This window comes from Curcuma longa, chromosome 3 (genome assembly GCF_044706935.1).
Source record: "Curcuma longa cultivar G26 ecotype Majalengka, Jawa Barat chromosome 3, ITB_CL_G26_1.1, whole genome shotgun sequence".
Lineage (NCBI taxonomy): Eukaryota > Viridiplantae > Streptophyta > Magnoliopsida > Zingiberales > Zingiberaceae > Curcuma > Curcuma longa.
The window spans coordinates 18404731-18428904 of NC_133863.1; the positions used below are offsets into that span (position 1 = coordinate 18404731).

A 24174-nucleotide genomic window follows, 5' to 3' on the forward strand; every position below is an offset into this window, starting at 1 on the left:
TTCATACATGGTTAATTGAAGCAAAGCAGCCTAGATTTGATAGCAAATTGCCATTTTGGTGAATACAACTTTATGATTAGTGGACGGACCTGAGTTCTAGACACATGATTATGTATATTGTAGTCATGCATTCAAGATGTTAATAAGTCTCTTTTAATGTTTGCTACGCATAGTTGTTGAGCATAGAAAATGTCTTCATTACTAAAATTTGTCTTTTTGCTTTTTCTTATAATAGGAGGGATGATCCATTTTTTGCAACCCTTGGAACATCTTGCATTCACATGACATGGAGTGATAGGGGTGCAATATCTCTTGAAGTATGCCCATCTTCTCTCACAAGTTGAACACCCACATTATCTTTTCAACATAAGGTTCAATACATATAAGGATATAAATTTCTATGCGAACTCTTGAGACTTTGGATATTGGCTAATGGACTGGACTTCGTTGCGAAGTGATCACATCATTGGCAGGATTGTGTACATCAAACTTACATAGAATCATGCTAGTTTTGATTATATGCAATTGCCTGATTGGTTGAACAGGTAAGTTCAAATATTGACTAGAAAGGCAAAAGAAAATGGAATGGCCTATTGTTAATTAGTGGTTGGTCAGCTGTTCAGGAAAGTGCAAACTTAAGGGATAATTTTTTATACCAATAACATGGCTAAATAACAAGGACATTATAGCTTACCAATCGTTTTAGGTACTAGTGCACTCGAAATTTTTTTTTAAAAAAAAATTATAACAGCCCTTTTTGGTCCCTATTTACACAAACATCGCCCCTACTTCCTAAATGAAACTTAGCAATTACATCATCCTTCTTATCATACATCTTTTTGAAAGCGTTGGAATTCTATCCTGTTCAATTTTTCCCAGACAAAAAATTATACAAGGACAGAACCTTTCCAAGCAACCCACATGTTCATTCAGATATGTGTTTGATCGATCAAGCAAGTTCTTGACCGATCGAAGCACACCTTGATCGAAGCATAAGATCGCTGGCCTCTTGTGTTGGTATTCAGGATCCATACAAAGAAAAACTAACTATGCAGCGAAATTAATAAATTAGTCATACCTTTCTTCTTGAGTTTGTATGGAGGATTGTTTGTACTCGAAGACCTCTTGATCTTCTGTTGTATTCCTCTCCTCTTCTTGGACGTCGTGTGGGTGAGGATCTACCAAGAGAATAACCACCCACCTCCTATCTTCCTCTTAGCCGCCGGCCTTCTTGGAGAACCAAGCCGTTAGCCACAACCACAAGAGAGGGGATTGTTTGGGCGCCGACCTTAGCAAGGAGGAGAAAGGTCTTGAGCGCTGGCCCTAGCAAGGAGAAGAAGGACAAGGAGTGGCGGCCCTAGCAAGGAGAAGAGGCAAGGAGGGTGTGGGCGCCGAGCCCTAGCAAGGGAAAACAACAATTGAAATTGTGTGTTTTTTAGGCGCCCCCTCATCCTCCTTTTATCGTATTGCCGCCTTAGGAAGTTTAGGAAAAAATAACAAAATTAATAGAATTTTGTTGGGAATTCTATTGGGTAACAGAAATTCTGTTGGGAGATACGCTTTATATAGAGGCTACAACAGGGACCTAGAGGAGGAATTGGTTTAGGCCTCCTGATGGGCTTGGGCTTCCCGTGTTCAGCCCGAACACCCAACTCAAGTCCATCAATAATAACTCATACCACTAAAGGGTTATTATTGAACTACCGCACCAATCCCATATTACAATATGAGCTCCTTCTTATTATGAGTGCATTAATCTCCCTGTGTTTAAGATATCGTATGTCCGTTAATTAAATGAGTTACTGACAACTCAATTAATTAACTTCTAATTCCAAGAGTAGTACCACTCAACTTTATTATCATGCCGGACTAAGTCCACCTGCAGGGTTTACATGATAATCCTTATGAGCTCCTCAAGGGGACATCATCAGCCTAAATAATTAGGACACAGATTCCTTCTATAATCAACAACACACCATATAAATAGCACTATCTCCCAACTCATCGGGCCTATTGATTTAACGAATAAATCTCACCCATTGACAAGTTAAAGAAATAAATACTAAGTATATGTGCTTGTTATTATATAGGGATTAAGAGAATGCACATCCATAATAACAGAGGTCTTGTTCTTTTATATAGTCAGTATAAATCGAACAACCTCAAACGGTCCTGCTCAATACACACAAAGTGTACTAGTGTAATTTTATAGTCAAGATAAACTAATACCAATTACACTACAACCGTTCCAATGGTTTGTCCCAATCCATCTTGGTTGTGAGCTACTATTTATAATTTATAAGGAACTGATAACATGATCTTCTGTGTGGCACCACACACCATGTTATCTACAATATAAATTAAGTGGACAACTGCATTAACATATATAAAGAATATAAAATGCAAACATTTGACCAAAGTGATTCTCATTTCAAAATCAAAATGTTCATACAAAAAGCTAGGCTTATAGTATACATCCCAACAATCTCCCACTTATACTAAAAGACTATGCTGCCATAAATGCTGCCATACATCTGATTCTCATCCCCTCAACATGCCTATCAAAAGCTCTCGCCGGAAGGGCCTTAGTGAAAGGATCTGCCAGGTTATCTGCTGATGTAATCTTGGCGACAACAACTTCTCCTCGTTTTACGATGTCTCGTATCAGGTGGTACTTGCGCTCGATGTGTTTACTTGCCTTATGGGCTCGTGGTTCCTTCGAGTTTGCTACTGCACCACTGTTATCACAATAAATTGTGATAGCTTTGGGCAAACCAGGAATCACTTCTAAGTCCATCAAGAAGTTTCTGAGCCATACAGCTTCTTTAGCTGCCTCAGAGGCTGCTACATACTCAGCTTCCATGGTAGAGTCCGAAACGCATTTCTGCTTAACACTCCTCCATGTTATGGCTCCACCTCCCAAAGTAAACACATACCCCGAGGTAGATTTACTGCTATCCCTATCTGATTGGAAATCAGAATCTGTGTAACCCACAGGAAGCAAATGATCTGCTTGGTAAACCAGCATATAATCTCTAGTCCTTCTCAGGTACTTTAATATATGCTTTACCGCAGTCCAATGTCCCTGTCCTGGGTTACTTTGATATCTGCTAACCATGCCCACGGTAAAATAGATATCCGGTCTCGTACATAGCATTGCATACATTAGGCTTCCTACAGCCGAAGCATAAGGAACTGCCTTCATTTCCTCTATCTCCTTTGTGTCTTAGGACACATCTCTTTAGATAAAGGTACTCCATGCCGAAAAGGTAGAAAACCTTTCTTGGAGTTTTGCATGCTAAAACGAGCTAGGATAGTATCAATGTATGAAGCTTGGGATAAGCACAACATCCTTTTCTTGCGATCCCTTATTACTTTGATCCCAAGAATATGTGCACATTCTCCCAAGTCCTTCATATCAAACTGCTTGGACAACCATACCCTTACGTCTGACAACACTTTGACATTGTTGCCAATGAGCAAAATGTCATCTACGTATAGTACAAGAAATACCACCACGTTTTCGTCACTTTTCTTGTATACACAAGACTCATCCGGACATTGAATAAATCCATAAGACTGGATTACTTCATCAAACCGGATGTTCCAAGATCTTGAAGCTTGTTTCAGTCCATAAATGGACCGATTAAGCTTACATACAAGATGCTCTTTGCCCTTTGCAATGAATCCCTCTGGTTGCTTCATATAGATGTTTTCTTCAAGACTTCCGTTAAGGAAAGCTGTCTTGACATCCATTTGCCAAACCTCATAATCCATATGAGCAGCAATAGATAAAAGAATCCGGATAGACTTAAGCATGACTACCGGTGAAAAGGTTTCCTCATAATCGATTCCCTCTTTCTGAGTATACCCCTTCGCAACAAGCCTTGCTTTAAAGGTTTCCACCTTCCCGTCTATTCCTCTTTTCCTTTTGTAGACCCATTTACATCCAATGGCTTTTACACCATTTGGTGGTTCTACAAGCTCCCAGACTTGATTAGAATCCATAGATTCTATTTCAGAGTTCATTGCACTTTGCCAAGATGCTGCATCTTTATCTTGGAGTGCTTCATCATATGTCCAGGGATCAGCTTCATGTTCACCAGGGATCAAGTCCGAAGACTCTCCCAAAAATATGAATCTATCAGGTTGTCTAACAACCCTCCCACTACGACGAGGCACTACCTGTAATTGTGTATCATTTGTGACACGTGATGCAGTCACTTGTGGTATCTATCTTGTACCGTTGGTACTAAAGTAGAAGTGTCCCCTCTTATTTCCTCTAGAACAATCTTACTCATGGGCTTGTGGTTCATTACATAGTCCTCTTCTAAAAATCGGGCATTGGTGCTAACAATGACCTTCTGATCTTTAGGACTATAAAACAAACCACCCTTCGTTCCTCTAGGATAACCCACAAACAAGCGAACTTCCGTACGTGGTTCCAACTTATCAGCGTCTCCCTTCAGCACATGTGCTGGACTACCCCAAATCTGAATGTGTTTCAAACTAGGCTTACGCCCAGTCCACAATTCTGTGGGAGTAGAAGGTACTGACTTAGAAGGTACCAAGTTCAGAATGTACGCCGCCGTTTCCAGAGCATATCCCCAAAATGAATTTGGTAATTCTGAATAACTCATCATCGATCTAACCATTTCCATAAGAGTCCTATTCCTTCGTTCTGCCACACCATTCTGTTGGGGTGTACCAGGTGCAGACAATTGGGATTGAATCCCAGCCTCTGATAAGTAACTCCTAAACTCTCCTAAGAGGTACTCTCCACCACGATCAGATCGTAGTGTCTTGATACTTTTACCATGATGTTTCTCCACATCAGCCTTGTATTCTTTGAACTTATCAAAGCACTCAGACTTGCGGCGCATCAAGTAAATGTATCCATATCTCGAATAGTCATCTATAAAAGAGATAAAATATTCGAAACCACCTCTTGCCTGGATAGTCATAGGTCCACACAAATCAGAATGAACCAATTCCAACACTTCTTTGGCTCTATACCCCTTTGCCTTAAAAGGCCTCTTGGTCATTTTTCCTTCCAAGCAAGACTCGCAGGTTGGAAAAATTTTCCACCACCAGTGAACCCAAAGGTCCATCGGCTATTAACCTTTGAATTCTACTCAAGTTAATATGACCCAACCTTAGATGCCAAAGATATGTTTGGTTCATTTTCGAAGGTTCTTTTCTCTTATTAGAATTAGAAGATGTGTTATTAATTTTCATTTGTTGCATCGTGGGAGTTATTGGATTAAGAGTATATAAATTGCCAACCAACGTACCAGAACAGATATTAACCCTATTTTTCTTGACAACAACTTTGTCATCAAAAGAAACAGAATATCCATCCATAAATAATTTAGAAACTGAAATTAAATTCTTTCTAAAACATGGTACGTAAAGACAATCCCTCAAAATCAAAGTTTTATTCCTATCAAAAGATAAATAAACATCTCCCACTGCAATAGCCGCCACTTTCGTAGCATTGCCCATGTAGACGGTAATCTCCCCTTCACGTAGTCGTCGGGTTTCCTGGAACCCCTGCAACGAATTGCAGACATGATCAGTGGCTCCCGTATCTACACACCAGGTACCGGTAGATAACACCACTAAACATGTTTCAACAACTAATGAATAAGATATACCTTTATTGTTCTCTTTTCTACGAGGACAGTCTACCTTCCAATGTCCAGACTGCTTTTCTCATGGCCTCCTGCCTGGCAGCCCGATTCTGGTGTCCGAAGAGTTCTTTGAGATTGAGCATCATGTCATAGGCAGTAGGCATGACCTGATGCTGATGTTGCAGCACATTTGACATAGAAGCCAAAATGTAACACCGCGCCATCTCATCTGCCTTAACCCATTTCCTATGTCTCTCTATCTCCTCTTCACTAGAATCCTTATCAGGCACGCTAGGACAGACCTCAAAAAGTACAAACTTGTACTCTTCAGCAGTTAAGACAATGTCCAAGTTCCGTTTCCAATCAATATAATTTGGACCAGTAAGTTTGTTTTCTTTTAGAATAACAGCAAGTGGATTGAAAGCCATAATGAAATCCTGAGAATCACAAATTAACATATTTGGTCAAAACTTTAGAATTTAAAATAATATTGATTCCTCAAACAATATAATTTAAATTCACCAACACCTCAAAACACCGTGAATTTCGTATGCCACGATAGTGTGGACGTATACTAATTCAAACATTTGTAAGAGGAGGTTTTACCCATTAATTTTATTATCTTGTCAACCTAACTTTATGACAAATAAAATTAATAGTTGGTTTATCTTCGGTCACACAAATAATAGCAGTGACTCCGATGGGGAGGATACTATTAAATGCGCCTAAGTGTATACCATTACTTGATACTAAGTCCATTATTTAGGATTGTGCCCCTTCAGATGGAGAAGATCACACATACCTAAATAATTTCCTATAATCATCCATAAAGGAAGTTTGATCTAGTGATCCGCAAACAAACTCATCCGATATGGAGGAAGGCACTTAAAGCCAACGCGCAAGTTTGAATGCATCACTTACAAACCAGTAATGGAGACCATGAGATTTATTCAAATAATCCCTCTCCCACTTAGTTATTTAATATGAGGAATTTTAAAACATGCATTACACATAATAGCATATAAAACAGCATAAAGGCAATAAATAGGCAAAAAATGAAAAATAAATTTTCAACTATTATGGCCTCATCAAATATCCGTCGTTCTTCAATATGCCGCCAATGGATCATGTAGTCGCGTCTATCTTGCTTCCTTCTCAGCCGCGCCTCCGGTCATCAATATAGCACCACGCATAGCAAGGATACAAGCCGCAACAATAAAAAAATAATTTACATCCATCGATCCTATACTCCACGAAGGAGTTTACATATAATCTAGATCGAACAGTAAATTAAAATAATTATTACAACCATGCACAACACAAAACAACCTCGACATGCCCGAGGGTTTCAATCATACATAACACACATTAGGCCATAATAGTTGGAACTAGGAAGCCTGCAACCACAGAGTTAATCTTTTGCACATCCTACTATTATCCAGCCTAAATTTATATATGAGCAGTGCATAAATTAACTGAAACCAATCACACAGAGCCAGAAACCTATGCTCTGATACCACTTGAAGGTGCTGGAATTCTGTCCTGTTCAATTTCTCCCAGACAAAAAAAATTGTACAGGGACAGAACCTTTCCAAGCAACCCACATGTTCGATCAGACATGTGCTTGATCGATCAAGCAAGTTCTTGACCGATCGAAGCACACCTTGATCGAAGCATAAGATCGCTGGCCTCTTGTGTTGGTATTCAGGATCCATACAAAGAAAATAACTACGCAGCGGAATATTAAACTAGTCATACCTTTCCTTGAGATTGTATGGATGATTGTTTGTACCCGAAAACCTCTTGATCTTCTGTTGTATTCCTCTCCTCTTCTTGGACGTCGTGTGGGCGACGATCTACCAAGAGAATAACCACCCACCTCCTTCCTCCCTAGAATCTTCCTCTTCCACACAACCGGCCACCAAGGGAGAACCTAGGGTTGAGGGAACCACCTCTTCCTCTTCTTCTCCTTGTCTCTTCTCCTTCCGTCGGCCACAAGGAGAAGGGGACAAGGGGCGCCGGCCCTAGCAAGGGAGGAGGAAAGGTCTTGGGCGCCGGCCCTAGCAAGGAGAAGAACTAAAGGGGCGCCGGCCCTAGCAAGGAGAAGAAGAAGGATCTGTGGGGCCAAGCCGCCGGCCCTAGGAAGGTAGAACAAGAATTGAAATTGTGTGTTTTTTAGGCGCCCCCCTCTCCTCCTTTTATAGCCTTGCCGGCCCTAGGAAGTTTAGGAGAAAAAATTAACAGAATTAACAGAATTAACTATTGCTAATGGAATTTTAACAGGGGTGGATATTCTGTTGGGTGGATACTTTATATAGAGGCTACAACAGAGACCTAGAGGAGGAATTGGTTTAGGCCTCCTGATGGGCTTGGGCTTCCATGTTCGGCCCGAACACCCAACTCAAGTCCATCAATAATAACTCATACCACTAAAGGGTTATTATTGAACTACCGCACCAATCCCATATTACAATATGAGCTCCTTCTTATTATGAGTGCATTAATCTCCCTGTGTTTAAGATATCGTATGTCCGTTAATTAAATGAGTTACTGACAACTCAATTAATTAACATCTAATTCCAAGAGTAGTACCACTCAACTTTATTATCATGCCGGACTAAGTCCACCTGCAGGGTTTACATGATAATCCTTATGAGCTCCTCAAGGGGACATCATCAGCCTAAATAATTAGGACACAGATTCCTTCTATAATCAACAACACACCATATAAATAGCACTATCTCCCAACTCATCGGGCCTATTGATTTAACGAATAAATCTCACCTATTGACAAGTTAAAGAAATAAATACTAAGTATACGTGCTTGTTATTATATTGGGATTAAGAGAACGCACATCCATAATAACAGAGGTCTTGTTCTTTTATATAGTCAGTATAAATCGAACAACCTCAAACGGTCCTGCTCAATACACACATAGTGTACTAGTGTAATTTTATAGTCAAGATAAACTAATACCAATTACACTACAACCGTTCCAATGGTTTGTCCCAATCCATCTTGGTTGTGAGCTACTATTTATAATTTATAAGGAACTGATAACATGATCTTCTGTGTGGCACCACACACCATGTTATCTACAATATAAATTAATTGGACAACTACATTAACATATATAAAGAATATAAAATAGGCTTATAGTAAACATTTGACCAAAGTGATTCTTATTTCAAAATAGATGTTCATACAAAAGCTAGGCATCTTATAGTATACATCCTAACAAGGGTTTTTCTATGTAAATGGGAGGTTTTGGTGTTTTTCAACGTAAATGTAAATTTGAAATCAACAAATGGAACAGAATGTAAGTTTTGCTAATCTAAGAATGCACAATTGGAACAAGGTATCAAATCAAACTTGAAAATACAATTCAACTCAATTCATAGAATTTGAAATTCAACTAATATTTATGAATCTAAAATACAATGATCAGAGCTATAGCAAGTTATTGAAATTAGTAACTAAGATGTAGAATGTATTGCAAAACAAATTAGATAAGAACTAAAAGAAATCAACAAACTAGAACTAAAGGAAAAAGTTAACTAAGACAATAAATTGAATTCTAAAGAAACCAACCTATCTTGCAAAACAAAGACGCAATCTGAATTTTCAACAAAAATTAACTAACAAAAACAAACAACTGCTGAAGTTAAGCTATCAACTAATCTGATACAAACTCATAACCTCTGATACGTAATAGTGCTATGTAAAGTTTCAGTGAAATGCAATTAGATTCAATTCGGTTCAAGAACTTAAGGCTAAAGTGTTCTAATAGATTAAAACAACTAACAATAGCTCAAACATCTACCAGAAGAACCAATTCAACAAATTATTGAAGCAAATTCTATCAGAATAGATTAATCAGAAATGAAATCCAAAATCAGAAATGGCAAACAAAACAGGCAAACTCATATCTTCCCTTACAAACCAATCTTTATCTTGTCGTCACACAAGATCTAATCAAAGATTACAAATCCCAGAAAGACAGCTCCAAATCTCAATTGGAATGGATCTGAATCAACTCGGCTAGACGTATCAGAAACCCTCCAAAACTACCGAATAGAGCCCGATCCAGATCTGATGATTCAATTGATATTCTTCAAATCATAATCAATTAAATGTTCTGGAACCTTCAAGATCCAAAGAACCCCTCTGAATGACTCGATTGCTCCGGTTAGGTTGGATCGAAGAAAATCCAGCTGAAATGCGTCGCAGAACTATTGCTCTGGCGAAACCCTCATCAGAAGAATTAGCTCCAGATTGACGCTAAATTAAGCTTGAAGAGGCCTGATGGGATCTGGAAACTGAATTGGAAGGAAAAGATCCGAAGATTGCCGTTCAAAAACGAAGAAAACAAAAGTTGAAAATCGCGAGAACGAAGATGAACAGTAATATTATCACGAGTACTGTTCATTCCTCGTTAAAACGGGATTTAAAATCGGCTGGTTCGGTACTGTTTGAACCCGGTTCAATGCGGTTTAATGTTGATTCAATCTCAAATCAAGATGGTTCGACTCCAATTCGGATGGGTTCAACTCAAATCAACTTAAATCTTGATCATGAAGTTTGGGTCAATAGGTTCGATCAATCTTGGCTTGACTTGATCCCAATTGGCTCGATTGTAGTTCCACTTGAGTCCTACAAAGAATTAAAATCAATTAATACAAAATTAACCATCAAAATCACAGAATTATAATAAATCATCCAATTATACCACATACCACAAATGCAATCCAATTATATCTATTAAGCAATTAATTGTTCACACAAAAATCCAAAATGAATCAACAAAATACTATAAAACTCTAACTCATCAGTCTTCAAAGCTTTAGAGGGTTTAATGACAGGAATAACATCAGGTCTAATACTTTAGCAGTAATATTCCTCACCAAAGTGGCAGCAGAATGTCAGACATCATCATTATGCCCCCTATTCTTGTTCTTCCTGATATGCCACATTGTCATCAAGATATAAGCCTTCATCTCCATTGTTTCCCCCTATGTTGACCAGTGCTGTCAGTAAGCGACTTTCCCTTTCCTGATTGTCGATAAAAATAAAATTTTATCCCTTTATATTCTTCATCATCCTCCGACTATCCTTAACAAAATCACATTTTTCCAACAAGTAGAACTAATCTTCCTTCCCACCATAATTGAAAAAAGACATCACAGTGCAGTTGATGATGGTAGACAAATGTTGGCAATTATGAAATTCTTTACTCTAGGAGACATCCAAATTGCATTCTAGCTGACCTTCAATCCTTTCTCATTCACACAGGAAATTGTAAGGTACCTTGGTATGGAGTTTGAGCTTGAATGGTAGACCCGACATTTTCATGTTTCACTATCAGTAACATGGATTGCTAGAATTCTACTCATCATGTGAGTTGTAGACAAAAATTGCAAACAGCTAACAACCTAACTTCCCTGCTTGATCAGCTCCAAAACCATCTCAGAGCTACCAATTAGACTAGCATTAATATGGGTACGCCATTAAGCCATAGGAGTCTCATGGGATCATCCTGGATACTACACTGCTTAATGCATCCAATTTGCTTCTATAAAAAATATCCTCTTAGCTCTAACATACACCTTTGAAGTTCCTGAAAACCCATGAAGTATTTTCAACACTTCTAGTTTTCCTCAGCACTTGCATCTCTATAATTCTTTTGGCACTTAAAGAATACTTCATAAGAACCGGTTTGGTAGCCCAACACAAGCACTGGGTTTGGTAGGCCAACACAATCAATGATGTAGGGAAACCAGTAATAAATGTTAGCTCCTCCTTTAACTTGCAACTGCAGTTGAAATCCTTAGCAATTAGCTGCTTATTCCTAAGAGCCAATAAATTATTAGGCACACACCCTAGTAAAGAGTCAGATTTTTTTTCTTACAATAGAAATAAAGTGCTTATCATAGCGAACTATTCTAACTTTTTACAAAACCCTTTTCCAAACTAGAACAATGCCTCCTAACCTCCTCATTATAGGACCCTTGAATCGAACTATTTTCTACTAAAAAAAAGAAACATTTGTTTTAGTAGCTTCTTTCATGCACTGCCAAATTAAATTCAATGAATTGGAAATTTTGCTTGGCATGATCTGATGTAATGCCAAAACAAGATTCCTCAAATTTGAGAAATCACAACCATTGATTAACATAACCAACTTGAAGGCCATATCCACCCTTCACCACTAGAAGCAACAATATACACGCACACACATACCTCAAGTGCAGGGCTGAAGCTTGAACTAACTTGGCAATGGGATAAATCCTCAGATCACATGATTTGGCTATTAATTTCACCTTTTACACTTTTATTCATTATTATTGACATGCTTTTTTTACCAATTAGTTCCTTTTTTATTGTTCCATGTTCAAAATGGGTTGTCTCATGTCATCCGTCTAATTTCATACCTTTAATTGGGTTAAACCTAATTCACTATGTATTTGATTCAGATAATTAACTGAATATGTTATTTAAAGTTGCATCCTGCAAGAAAGGGGTTTCCACATAATTTCCAAAACAAAACAAATTTGAAAAGGCAAAGCGACATTGTTTTCAAAATAAAACCCCAACCTAAGATTAAACTACAAGTATACCCCCCACAGAAGCATATACATCAACAAGATAAAATAGTTCATCAACTGTCATTCGCCCATGCTTATTTAATCACGTGCCTTTTCATCTCATGCTTAAAATATTAGTTAAACGCTTTTGAAATATGACAACACCTTTTAATCTTGAAATTAAATGTTTAATTATACTAGTGTTTATACATAAGGATATCATAGGAAGGAGAGGGAAATAGAAACAATTTACCCATACGAATTGACATAGAGAAGATTGACTCCTTGTTGGAGTTCCTGTTGGTCAAATGAGAGTTCGTCGCTTGTCTACAATAGCCACCAATAAAGAACCACTTACCTTGGAGTGGAAAAGGATAAGGTGGAGTGGTAGAAGAGGGTTGGAGAGGAGGGTTGGCTTGGGAGAGAGATCATATGAAAAAGGGACATCCATGTGAAAAAAAAATCACATGGTTTGCTAGAGATGATTTTGGGAGAAGGGGTCAAGAGTGCTTCTCCCAAATCATGCAATTAAGACAACCCTCCTCTCTCGACCTCTTCTCCCAAACCATGTGATTAATCTCTCTCTCATTTTGTCTTGATCATATTTCAATTTCAGGTTTATTTAGTTCTTTCAGTGGGGATTGAGTTAAAATTGTGGTGAACTTGAACTGGACTTGAGAGAGATAAAAAAATTATCCTAGACCTTACTTTTTTGTATAACAGATGAAGATACTTTGAGCTCTTCTTTTTGCCCATATCTCTTACATTCTAGATCAACACATTCCACGTTCCTATTCTATTAAATTCCTTTTTCAGATTTAGTTCATATAGCAACCCTTTCACACTCCTTTATCCTGGGGCAATTGATACCCAACACCACATCATCCAGTTCACCAGCTGAAGCCATGATCTTAACCAATTGATCTGATTTGTAATCTTATCTACTAAAACCTCTACACTGTCATTTGCTTTAGTCATTCCATCTGCTTCATAGAAAACCCCATCAACAGTCTGATTTGAAAGGAAAAGATTATCAGCAACTTTGGCTTTTCTAGATTGTTGAGCAGCTTTCCTAGGGCCCTGCGCTCCCGGTTACATTCTTTTTAGTCACCCCCAAATGTTGGTACCACCAACTACCTTTCTTCTGCTCAACACATCTTGAAGGCCTTGAGACACAACAACGAAATACATTCTCAATCATATTCTCCACCAAATCCACCATATCCTCTCTAGTGGGACACTCTTTTATCACCAGCATTAATGACTGACTGAAAAGCAATTAACTTCTCTTCCTTGTAATTCAACCCTAGTTGGATTTCTTTCTCTTCCTACCACACTCAACCTGAATCCAAGGGCCATAGAGATCAGGAACCTTAGAAGAAGTGCCATCAGAGTGATAACCTCAGAATTCTTTTCTATCCTTGAAGAGCCCAAACCTTTATCTTCCACATCCTTCTACCCCACTCCCCTGCAACTGGTATAGCAAAATTATGAATATGATTGAAATAAACATGCCCTCCAGCTCCGATCCACAAACCTTGCTCCAAAAATTTCTCAAATTTTACAAAAAAATAAGTACTCTGAAGAACTTCAGCCTAGTTCTTGTAGTTACTTGATCAATTTTGATTGTTCTCCCTACCATACCAGAACATGATGGAAAGAATGTCTTTATGAATCAAATCAAGCAGAAGCCAAATGGGAATGTATACAATTTTCTCAATCAAAGGCTGGAAAGGTCTGCCCGGTAATTGTTCAGATATTTGGCTAGAACTTCTTGTCTGTTTAAAATGCACTCTTTTATGTTTGATCAGCAAGAGAAAAGAAACACTACATATAGCTTTGTACAATCTTCAAGACTTTAGTGTTAGTTGTAGTAGTGACTTTTAATTTGTTATGAGCCCAAATGATGGATTCAATGAGTTCTTGCCAATAACTACAACTATTAGATACAACACTAAATTGAAAGCCCATACAAAATGAGCACCTAAGAAAAACATGGAGACCATGTAAAAAATGAAGAACCATTGAAGAATCATAGGACCCTTATGAATGCTTATGTTCATAAGAAATCTCGAAGCTACTTATTAATAGTAATGGAACTCTAAGTAAAGTTTTCTTTTGTCATTCAGGTTCCTATTCTTTGGTCACTTATAGAACCTCAAACATCTGACTGCATTCTTCAACTGAAATTGGGAATAACTACTGAATGGATTGTGCATCCAGAATAGACTTTTAGAAAACATATCCTAGACAGATGCTTGACATGCACAACCTCTTCTTTGTGCATCACAGGGGAAATGAAACCAAGATTTGCTCTGTCAGGATAACAGAAGAAAATGAAACGGCTTAGTTTTAGTTGCTGTAACAAAAATCTTCTTTGATTCATTCAAATTCTTGAGAGAATGAAGAAAATTCAGTTGTAAAATTAGAGGAAAGTTTACCATATGGTATTGCTTATGTTTTGATCCTGCAGGGCTTGGGTTTGCAAGTTGTGAGCAGTGTGGATGATGCTGATTTTATACTTGCCCATGGAACTGAGGCTCTTGGTCAGCCTTCTGGCGAATCACTCCCTATGGATTTGGATAATTTGGAGAAAATATTGGGGATGGCTGTGAAAAGAAAAATTCCTATGGTAGTGGCAAATCCAGATTATGTGACTGTTGAAGCTAGGGCTTTGCGAGTGATGCCCGGTAAAGTTGTCCTTAAAATTAATGATTCCCTCTGATTTATAAGTTTTAGGATTTTTCTACTAATTTTCTTATTTATTCTTCCCAACAGTAATTATTTTGGAAAATCTAGATTGTAAAGTATATATTCTCTACAGGAACATTAGGAGACAAATATGAAAAGCTTGGCGGCCAAGTGAAATGGATGGGAAAGCCAGACAAGGTAATTAATGATTCTTATTATGGTTTTTTGTAAACACTTCCTATGATCTTTTTGATCCTTTTCGTATTAGGAACATGGAAACAACAATGTCTATTTTGATTAAATCATGCTCATTTATACACTAGGGAAAAAAAACAAACTATTGTGTTAGGTTGCCAAATAGCAATAAAGCACAAGCAAATATTATATATGGATCCATCAAACTATTGCACAAATGTTAGATTGTTCTTTGAAAGACATGCGTTGTAGGGTCCGACTCTTAACATCTTGGCAAGGATCACTATATCTCTATGAGAACTTAGATATGTAGTGTTGAATTTACAAGAGTTTTCACACTTTAAGTTGGATAAGAACATACATTATAAAAATACTGATTGTCTTATAGTTGAACCAAGGAGCGTTGGAACATTCACTAGTAAAGCAGTGGAGGTAGTAGATACAATGATTAAGAGAAAAATTAATATTTTATATTTATTATAGACAACGAATAGGGGAGAAAATAAAGATAATAGAGAACTTAGATTTTAAGTTATGTTTGTTACATAGGACAGAGTAAATTGGAAAATGGAGTAGGTATTGTTGTAGATAGTCTGTTAAAAAACGAAGTAACAGGAGTAGTTAGGATTATTACTCTTAAGTTAGTTATAGCAAAAGAAACTATTAATATAATTAAGTTATATGCACCTCATGTAGGATTAGATGAAGATACCAAACATATGTTTAGAGAGGACCTAAATGAGATAGTATAAAAAATTTTAACAAACAAGATCATTTTAATAGGAAGGGATGTAAATGAGCATATAGAAATAAGAAGGAATAAAATATGGTGCATGAGAACTATGGTTTTGGAATAAGAAATTAAGAAAAAAAATTATAATGGATTTCGCAAGCATATGAACTTATAATAGCTAATATATTTTTCAAGAAGAGAGAACACCTAATTACTTTCAAAAGTGAGAACAATAAGTCGTAAATTGATTTTTTATGGTTGAGAAGGGGGATAGAAAAGTTTATAGAGATTGCAAGATCATCCCTAGAGAAAACCAATCAACATAGGTTAGTGATGTTAAATATCCACTTTTAGCATAATATCAATCGAAGCAAAATGTGAAAGTAAAAGGATGAGAAACAAAGTATCTTTAACAAGAGGGTAGAAGTATAAATATTAGGAGAAATACATGGTGACTCAAATACAATATGGGATAAGATGATGTTAAATTTAAAAAATGATCAAGAGTGTACTCGGTGAGTCAATATCATAGAGACTAATAAAGAATTTTAATAGTGAAATGGGTAAAGATAAGAAAAATTAAAGAAAAAAAGAATCTACTTTTGATGCTTGTATTGATAGTTTGATATAAAAGAAGGGGAAAGAGATATCTATAAAATAGGTAAAACAAGAGGAAAAAAATGATCTTAACCAAATAAGATGCATTAAAGATGAATCTAATAAGATACTAGTGAAGGATAAGGAAGTAAAGTAGCGATGAAAGAGATATTTTCATCAATTTTTTTATAAAGGATTAAGTGACCAATTTAATTTAGAAAATTTAAGTAGATTGAAGGAATATAGAAATTTAAATTTTTATTAAAGAATTTTAATTTCAAAAGTAGAATAGATGTTAAATGGGACAAAAAAATAGAAAAGTGGTTAGATCGGATGATATTCTATAGGTATGGAATGTTTAGAGAAGTAGGGTATTGAATAACTTACAAAATTATTCAATCTGATATTGAAAATAAAAAATCTAATTAGTAGAGGCTAAGTACTTTATTCCCCCTATATAAAAACAAAAGAGATATACAAAATTGCGTGAATTATAGAAGCATTAAGTGAATGACCCATAGTATGAAATTTTAGAAAATGTGATAGAAAAAAATTAAGGAGACCATGGTGATTGAAAGTCAATTTGAATTCTTGCTTAAAAGGTTGATGACAGAAGTTATACATCTTAAACAACTGATTGAAAAATATTGAAAAAAGTAAGACTTGTACATGATATTGATTGATCTAGAAAAAAATTATAATAAAATTCCGAGAGAAATTATGTAGAGAATTAAGGTGTTAACGTAGTGTATATTGAGATAATTAAGGATGTATATGATGATGTAATAAGAGTGAAAACTCCAGGTGTATTAATGGGAGTATTTCTTATAAAGATAGGGTTAACATCAATGGATATATTTAAGTTCATATCTTTTTACACTAGTCATGGATGAATTCATTGATATATCCAAGATACGTTACCATGATATATGTTTGCAGATGACATTGTTTTTGTCAATGAGAAACGTGAAAGAGTAAATACGAAGTTCGAATCTTGGTAGGAAACGTAAAAGTAAAAGGTTTTAGAATTAGTAGACTAAGGACAATATATGGAATTTAAGTTTAGTATTATTAGACGTAGCAAGATAATTGTTAAGATAGGAAATGACAAGTTCCTTGTAACTAGGAGTTTAAGTATCTATGATTGTTTATGCAAAAGGATTAAGGGTGATAGAGATATTTTATGTAAGATACAATCAGGATGCTTGAAATGGAGGGGGTCTTTATGTTTTTTGTAATCGTAAGATACCTCTAAAGCTTAAAAGGAAGTTTTACAAACAAGTATTAGACCTACTATATTATATGGAGTTGAATATTGAACTATGAATCGAGCATACGAACAGAAGATAAGAGTCACATAGATGAGGATGTTAAGGTGGAAGTGATGGCATATAAGGATGGATAGGTTAAGAAATAAAAATATTAGAGAAAAAGTCAGAATTATTTCTGTTGAGAGAAAACTCAAAAAGACGTATTTAAAATGGTATGGATATGCACTTAGGTGACAATAAATGCTTGGTTAGGTGATGTGAATATGACAAATATGTACATTAATTGAGAAAGAAGGAGACTAATGAAGACTTGGCTAGCAACGATAACATAGGATAAAATTTATTTAAATATAGATGAGGATATAAAGACTTAGTTATTGTTTCACTAATAAATGCTTTAATGTGGCTAGGAGACCCCTTCTATTTCACAACCCATGTTACTCTAGTAGAACACTTTTCCAAAGAAAAAAATATTGCTATAATAATCACTCTAGTAAGAGTGCTCTTCACAAGTGCTTTAATACAACAATCTCATATTCAACCTAAGACCACGACCTCTAGATCAGACTTTGACCTTCTCTCTTTGTAACAATATGAATCAGTGAACAAAATAGGAAAAAAAGACAGCCTCTCCCTAAAGAATTTGTCATGTACAAGGGAAAAGGAGTTATAAAGAAACAACCTAGTGTATGCATAGAAGACGTACACAAATCCCACATAGAGTAATTTCTCAAACCAAGACAAGAAATGTGTGTTTTTGAACAAGTCATTTCAAACTTATTTTCAAACTTTGGTTGACCAACAATTACTAATAACTATTGGTGACCAAAGTATTGGGTTAGTCGACCAATGGTTAATAGTAAGCATTGAAAATCAAGATGAGAAAGCTTTTAGAGATTGATTGACCATGTATAACTGTTGGTTGATACACATTTATAAAATCAGTTTGATCAACCAGCAATCCCAATTTGGTCGGCTAACTAACATAGAAAGTTGTGTCCAAATGCTCTAACCTTTTTCAATGTCACATAACACCTTGACATTATCTTTGGTCAATCTTAACCCAATGATTTAGAATTCCTTAACCATTTGTAGGTGATTTCTCATTACTTAAATTTTGGAACTAAGTACTTAGTCGATATCAGGTGTAATATGACTTCTACGAGTTCAGTCTCTCCAAGTAACTCTCTTCTACTCAGGCACATTATTTACATTACAATACTGTTCTACCCAAATTACATAAATATTTTCAATCATTGAGTATGATGTTTTTCTTCAAGCTTGGAGGACAATACTTCGAGCTCCAAAACTATCTATTGCTTTATGCTTCATTTAAAGAGTCTATCAACCTAGATAGCTTGAACCAAGATGCTTGCACACAATCAATTCATTAAACACAAGCTAACTGTTTATTTAAACACGTTTGTCAAACATCAACAGTCAAGAGGTACTAACAATCACCCTATTTCCTAAAACAATAAGAAACAGAAAGTGGTGATAATGTCAAGTGCAGAGAAAGAATACAGAGCCATGGCATTAGCAACATGCAAGTTTATTTGGTTAATCATCTGAGTACTGGTAGGATATGCTCTGCATAGCCGATGAAAATTTTTTGTGACCATCAAATTGCAATTTCGTATTGCATGAGAGGACAAAGGACAGCAAGAAATTTCACTTTTAATAAGATCATTGCTTGTTTTATTAGTTTTAATGACTAATTAGCAGATCTGTTGATGAAACCGTTAAGAGGGAATATATTTTTAACAAGTTAATTTTTTTAATAAATTTGAATCAGTTTGAGAGGATTCTTGTTTCCGTCAATAAATATCTATGTACAGATAGAAGGAACAAGTTCAATTGCAACTACTTTCTTTTCTGTATATTAAAAAGACAGATTCTTACAATAATTTCCGTGGTTTAGATGATATATTCAGCAGCCATGAGCATGGTTGGTGCAGAGGTATTCGACTGCATCGCCGTGGGAGACTCCCTCCACCATGACATAAAAGGTGCGCAAGCAAGTGGGATATCATCTGCCTTTGTCACTGGTGGCATCCATGCCAATGAACTTGGAATCGCTAACTTTGGGGAAACTGCTGGCTCTGATGCTGTGCACTCTCTGGTTTGTAAATACGACGCCTATCCCTCTTATGTTCTGCCAGCTTTTACATGGTAGACAATCTGCCTTTCATTTTTCGGCATTTTACCAAAGAACCCAAGGTCAGGATTTTTTTTTTTAAATCACGAGTCTTTAATTGGTGGATAGGAACTCAAAATAACAATGTCTATGGCAGATCATCTCACATTAACAGTTGGTTTGTTTTTCCATTCCATATCAGTTTCACTGGAATTAATATTCTTGAATTTGGCAGGGTAAAAATTAAAAGGGTGCTTATTATTATTATTATTATTATTGTTAAAAGGGTATTTCTTTTTAAAATATCAAAATAGTAGTTCAACATATTTTTATTTAAAAAAATGGTCCAAAATAATTTTAAAATATTTGTTTTTATAGAATTGTTAGTGTTATATCATGAGTATTGGATATTCTTGATCAATTCTTCATCTATTTGATTTTCTAAAAAAAATACCAATGCTAAACCCTGAAAAGGATAATTACTGAAGGGCGTCAAGGGTCCGAGATCAGAGGGATATAAGGAGTTCAATTCACGACTATGTCTGAGTTGAAAGAGGTTGAACTCTGAGAAGGACAGTTGTTGAGGGACGTCATTAGTCAAAGACTAGAGGGATGTAAGTTTTGGGACACCATTGGTCCGAGACCAAAGGGGATATAAAGAGTTCGATCCGCGATTATGTTCGAATTGAAAAAAGTTGAACTTTAAAAAGGATAGTTGCTGAGGGACGTCATTGATTCAAGATTAGGGGGATATAAGCTTCGGGACGCCACTAGTCTGAGATCAGGGGATATAAGGAGTTCGATCCGTGACTATATCCAAGTCGGGAGAGATTAAACGCTGAAAAGAGTAGTTACTGAGGGACACTACTAGTCAGAGACCAGGAAAATGTAAGTTTCGGGACGCCACTGGTCCGAGACCAAGGGATATAAAGAGCTCAATCCGCGACTATGTCCGAGCTGGGAAAGGTTGAACTCTGAGAAGGGCAGTTGCTGAGGGACACCACTGATCCGAGACCAGGGGATATAAGTTTCGAGACGCCATTGGTCCGAGACTAGGGGGATATAAAGAGCTCGATCCGCGACTATGTCTGAGCCGGGAGAAGTTGAATCTTGAGAAGGGCAGTTGTTGAGGGACGCCACTGGTCTGAGACTAAAGGGATATAAAGAACTCGATCCGCGACTATGACTGGGCCGGGAGAGGTTGAACCTTGAGAAGGACAGTTGCTGAGGGACTGGTCCGAGACCAGGGGATATAAGCTTTGAGACGCTACTGGTCCGAGACTAGAGGGATATAAAGAACTCAATCCGCGACTATATCTGAGCTGGGAAAGGTTGAACCTTAAGAATGGCAGGTGCTGAGGGACGCCACTGGTCCGAGAACAGGGGATATAAGCTTCGGGACGCCACTAGTCTGAGATCAAGGGGATATAAGGAGAGACTTGAGAACATAGGCGGCCTATAAGGAGAATATATTTATTAGAGTTATCCAAGAGAGTACAAAAGAGTATACATAAAGGAAGAGTCGATTTAGGGCCGCTCGGAGTTTGTTCTCTAAGGGTTGTCGGCTTAAACTTGGTAGGGCCTCAGGTGGGCGGAGTTCCACGGCTGAGTCAACTCCTTGCCTTCGGGATCAGCTAAGTAATAAGCGCTTGAGCTCATCTTGTGGATGACTCAGTACGGGCCTCCCTAGTGCGGTTCTAGCTTACCGACGTCTCCCACTAGCCTTACTTTTTTCCACACGAGGTCTTCGACTTGGAAGGTTCAGGGGATGTCTCTTTTGTTGTAAGTGTGGCACATCCTCTATCGGTATGCCACCAAGCGAGCAACCATCTTGTCTCGGGTCTCACTGACCAAATCAAGTTCCATAAGTCTTCGCCCGCCATTATCTTCATCGTAGAACCTTCGTCGGTCCGATTCCATTCTGACTTCAATGGGGACCACAGCTTCGCCCTCGTAGACTAAGTGGAATGAGGTCATACTAGTGCTTTCCCGAGGTGTAGTACAGTAGGACTAAAGGATGGAAGACAGCTCCTCGACCCAGCTGTCTCCTTCGTGATCAAGCTTGGTCTTGAGCTCGTGCACTATCTCTCGATTGACCACTTCGGCCTATCCGTTGCTCTGAGGGTAGGCCACTGACATGAAAGCTTGTTGAATGTCGAGGCCTTTCCACCATTCTTTGAGCTTCTTCTCCTGAAATTGTCGGTCGTTGTCCGAGATTAGTCGGTGAGGTATGTCATATCGACATATGATGTTCTTTTAAAGGAACTTGAGCATGACACTCTTAGTGATTTGGGTCAAGCCTCAGCCTCGACCCATTTGGAGAAGTAATTCCTGACGACTAGGAGGAATTTCTTTTGTTGGGGTCTAGTGGAAAAAGGTTCGACTATGTCCATACTCTATTAATCAAAAGGGCAGGAAGTGGTGGTTGTCTTCAAGAGCTCGGTTGGATGCTTAGTGATGAGTTGATACTTCTGACAATGAATGCAAGTGGCCACTAGTCGAGTTGTGTCGGCTTGTAAAGTCGGCCAGAAGTAACCAGCTAAAAGAACTTTTTCAAGCCAGAGTTCGACCTCTGATATGATTTCTATAGTAGCCTTGGTGAATTTCTTGCATTACGTACTCGATATCCTCGGGGTCCGAGGCACCTGAGCAAAGGGTGTGAGAAGGCTCATCGGTACAGATGGTCTCCTACCAAGGTGAAGCAAGTGGCCCTTCTTTAAAGGAGACGGGTCTGGTCTGAGTTGGTGGGTGTCTCGCCTTTCTGCAGGAAGGCCAAGAAAGGAGTCCTCCAATATTCTTGCTCCGGCTGACCTGCTGGCTGGTCAATCTAAGCTTTTAGGGGGACTTGTGTGATAGGTTCCTCAACCGTCCATTCCATCAAGGAACTAGCCATCTTGGCTAGCTCGTTTGCTTTGTAATTTTTAGCTCGGGGGATCTTTTGCAGGTAAACGTCCGGAACTCAGCTTTCAATTTGTTGAAGGCTTCAACATATCTCTTGAGTCGGTCGTTTTTAACCTCAAAGTTTCTCTTAATTTGCTAAGCCACCAGTTGCGAGTCGGAATGGATCAGGACCCGAGCCACGCCAACCTACTTCGCTGCTTGTAGGCCGCTAGTAAGGTTTTATACTCGGCTTCATTATTGAAGGCCCTGAAGTTTAGCTGAATGGAAAGTTGTATCACTTCTTCTCGAGGAGAAATCAACAAGACCCCTACTCCACTGCCTTGCTTAGATGTCGAGCTATCCACGAAGATTTTCCATATGCCTTCCGAGTCGGGTTTGGGATCTCAGTTAAGAAGTCGGTCAAAGCTTGAGTCTTAATAGCAATGTGAGGTTGTATTGAATATCATACTCGTCGAGCTCTACAGTCCATTTGATAAGTCTTCCCGAGACTTCTGTGTGAGTTAATACTCATCCCAAGTTGTTGTTGTCACTACCGTGATCGGGTGGGACAAAAAGTAGGGCCTGAGTCGACAAGTGGTTAAGACCAAGCTCTAGGCTAGTTTCTCTAGGCCAGTATATCAGATTTCGACATCTTTTAGTAAGTGGCTTAAGAAATAGATGGGGTGTTGAACTTGACCTTCTTATTTGACTAAGACCGAGCAGACCACCCACTCGATGGCCGAGAGGTACACTCATAGTGGTTCCCTTGGCAGAGGCTTGGATAACTGAGGCAATTGCACTAGATAAGCCTTGAGGTCTTCAAGAGCCTTATCACAAGCTTCATTCCACTCCAACCAGTGAGCTTTCCGCAGTACTTTGAAGAAGGGCAAACTTTGCTCAGTCGACTTGGAAATGAACCGGGAGAGGACAACGATACACCCGTACCAGCCGACTGAGCCTCTTGGAGGTTTCAGGAAGGAGACATGCTTGTGAGTGCTTGGACCTTCTCGGGGTTAGCCTCTATCCCCTATCCGGTCACAACGTATATGAGGAACTAACCAATTTTAACATCGAAGATGCACTTGCTGGGGTTCAATTTGAGCCAGTACTGTCTCAAAATATTGCATGTTTCTTCTATTCGGGGATCAAGTTTTCCGCGTGAGCCGTTTTGATGAGTATATCATCGACGTAAACTTCAATATTCCACCCCACTTAATGTTGGAAGACTCAGTTCATTAGACGTTGATATGTGGCTCCTGCATTCTTTAACCCGAATGATATAACATTGTAACAAAAAGTGTCATCGGCTGTCACAAAGCTAATCTTATGTTGATCCTCCACAGCTAGAGGAATCTAATGGTAGCCTTGATAAACGTCCAACATATAAATATATTCACAATCTGCTGTTGAATCCATCAATTGGTCGATGCGAGGCAAGGCGTAGTAGTCCTT

General features: G+C 37.9%; 1 protein-coding gene across 1 annotated transcript; it reads left to right on the forward strand.

The window, feature by feature from the left end:
• The first annotated feature begins 228 nt into the window (after positions 1–228).
• LOC141825432 (uncharacterized) lies at positions 229–20038 on the forward strand. The gene is made up of 4 exons (XM_074712815.1): positions 229–317; positions 14692–14908; positions 15043–15107; positions 19627–20038. The coding sequence occupies exons 1-4, from the start codon at positions 282–284 to the stop codon at positions 19879–19881; spliced, it is 573 nt and encodes a 190-aa protein (XP_074568916.1). The 5' UTR covers positions 229–281; the 3' UTR covers positions 19882–20038.
• Positions 20039–24174: the final 4136 nt, after the last annotated feature.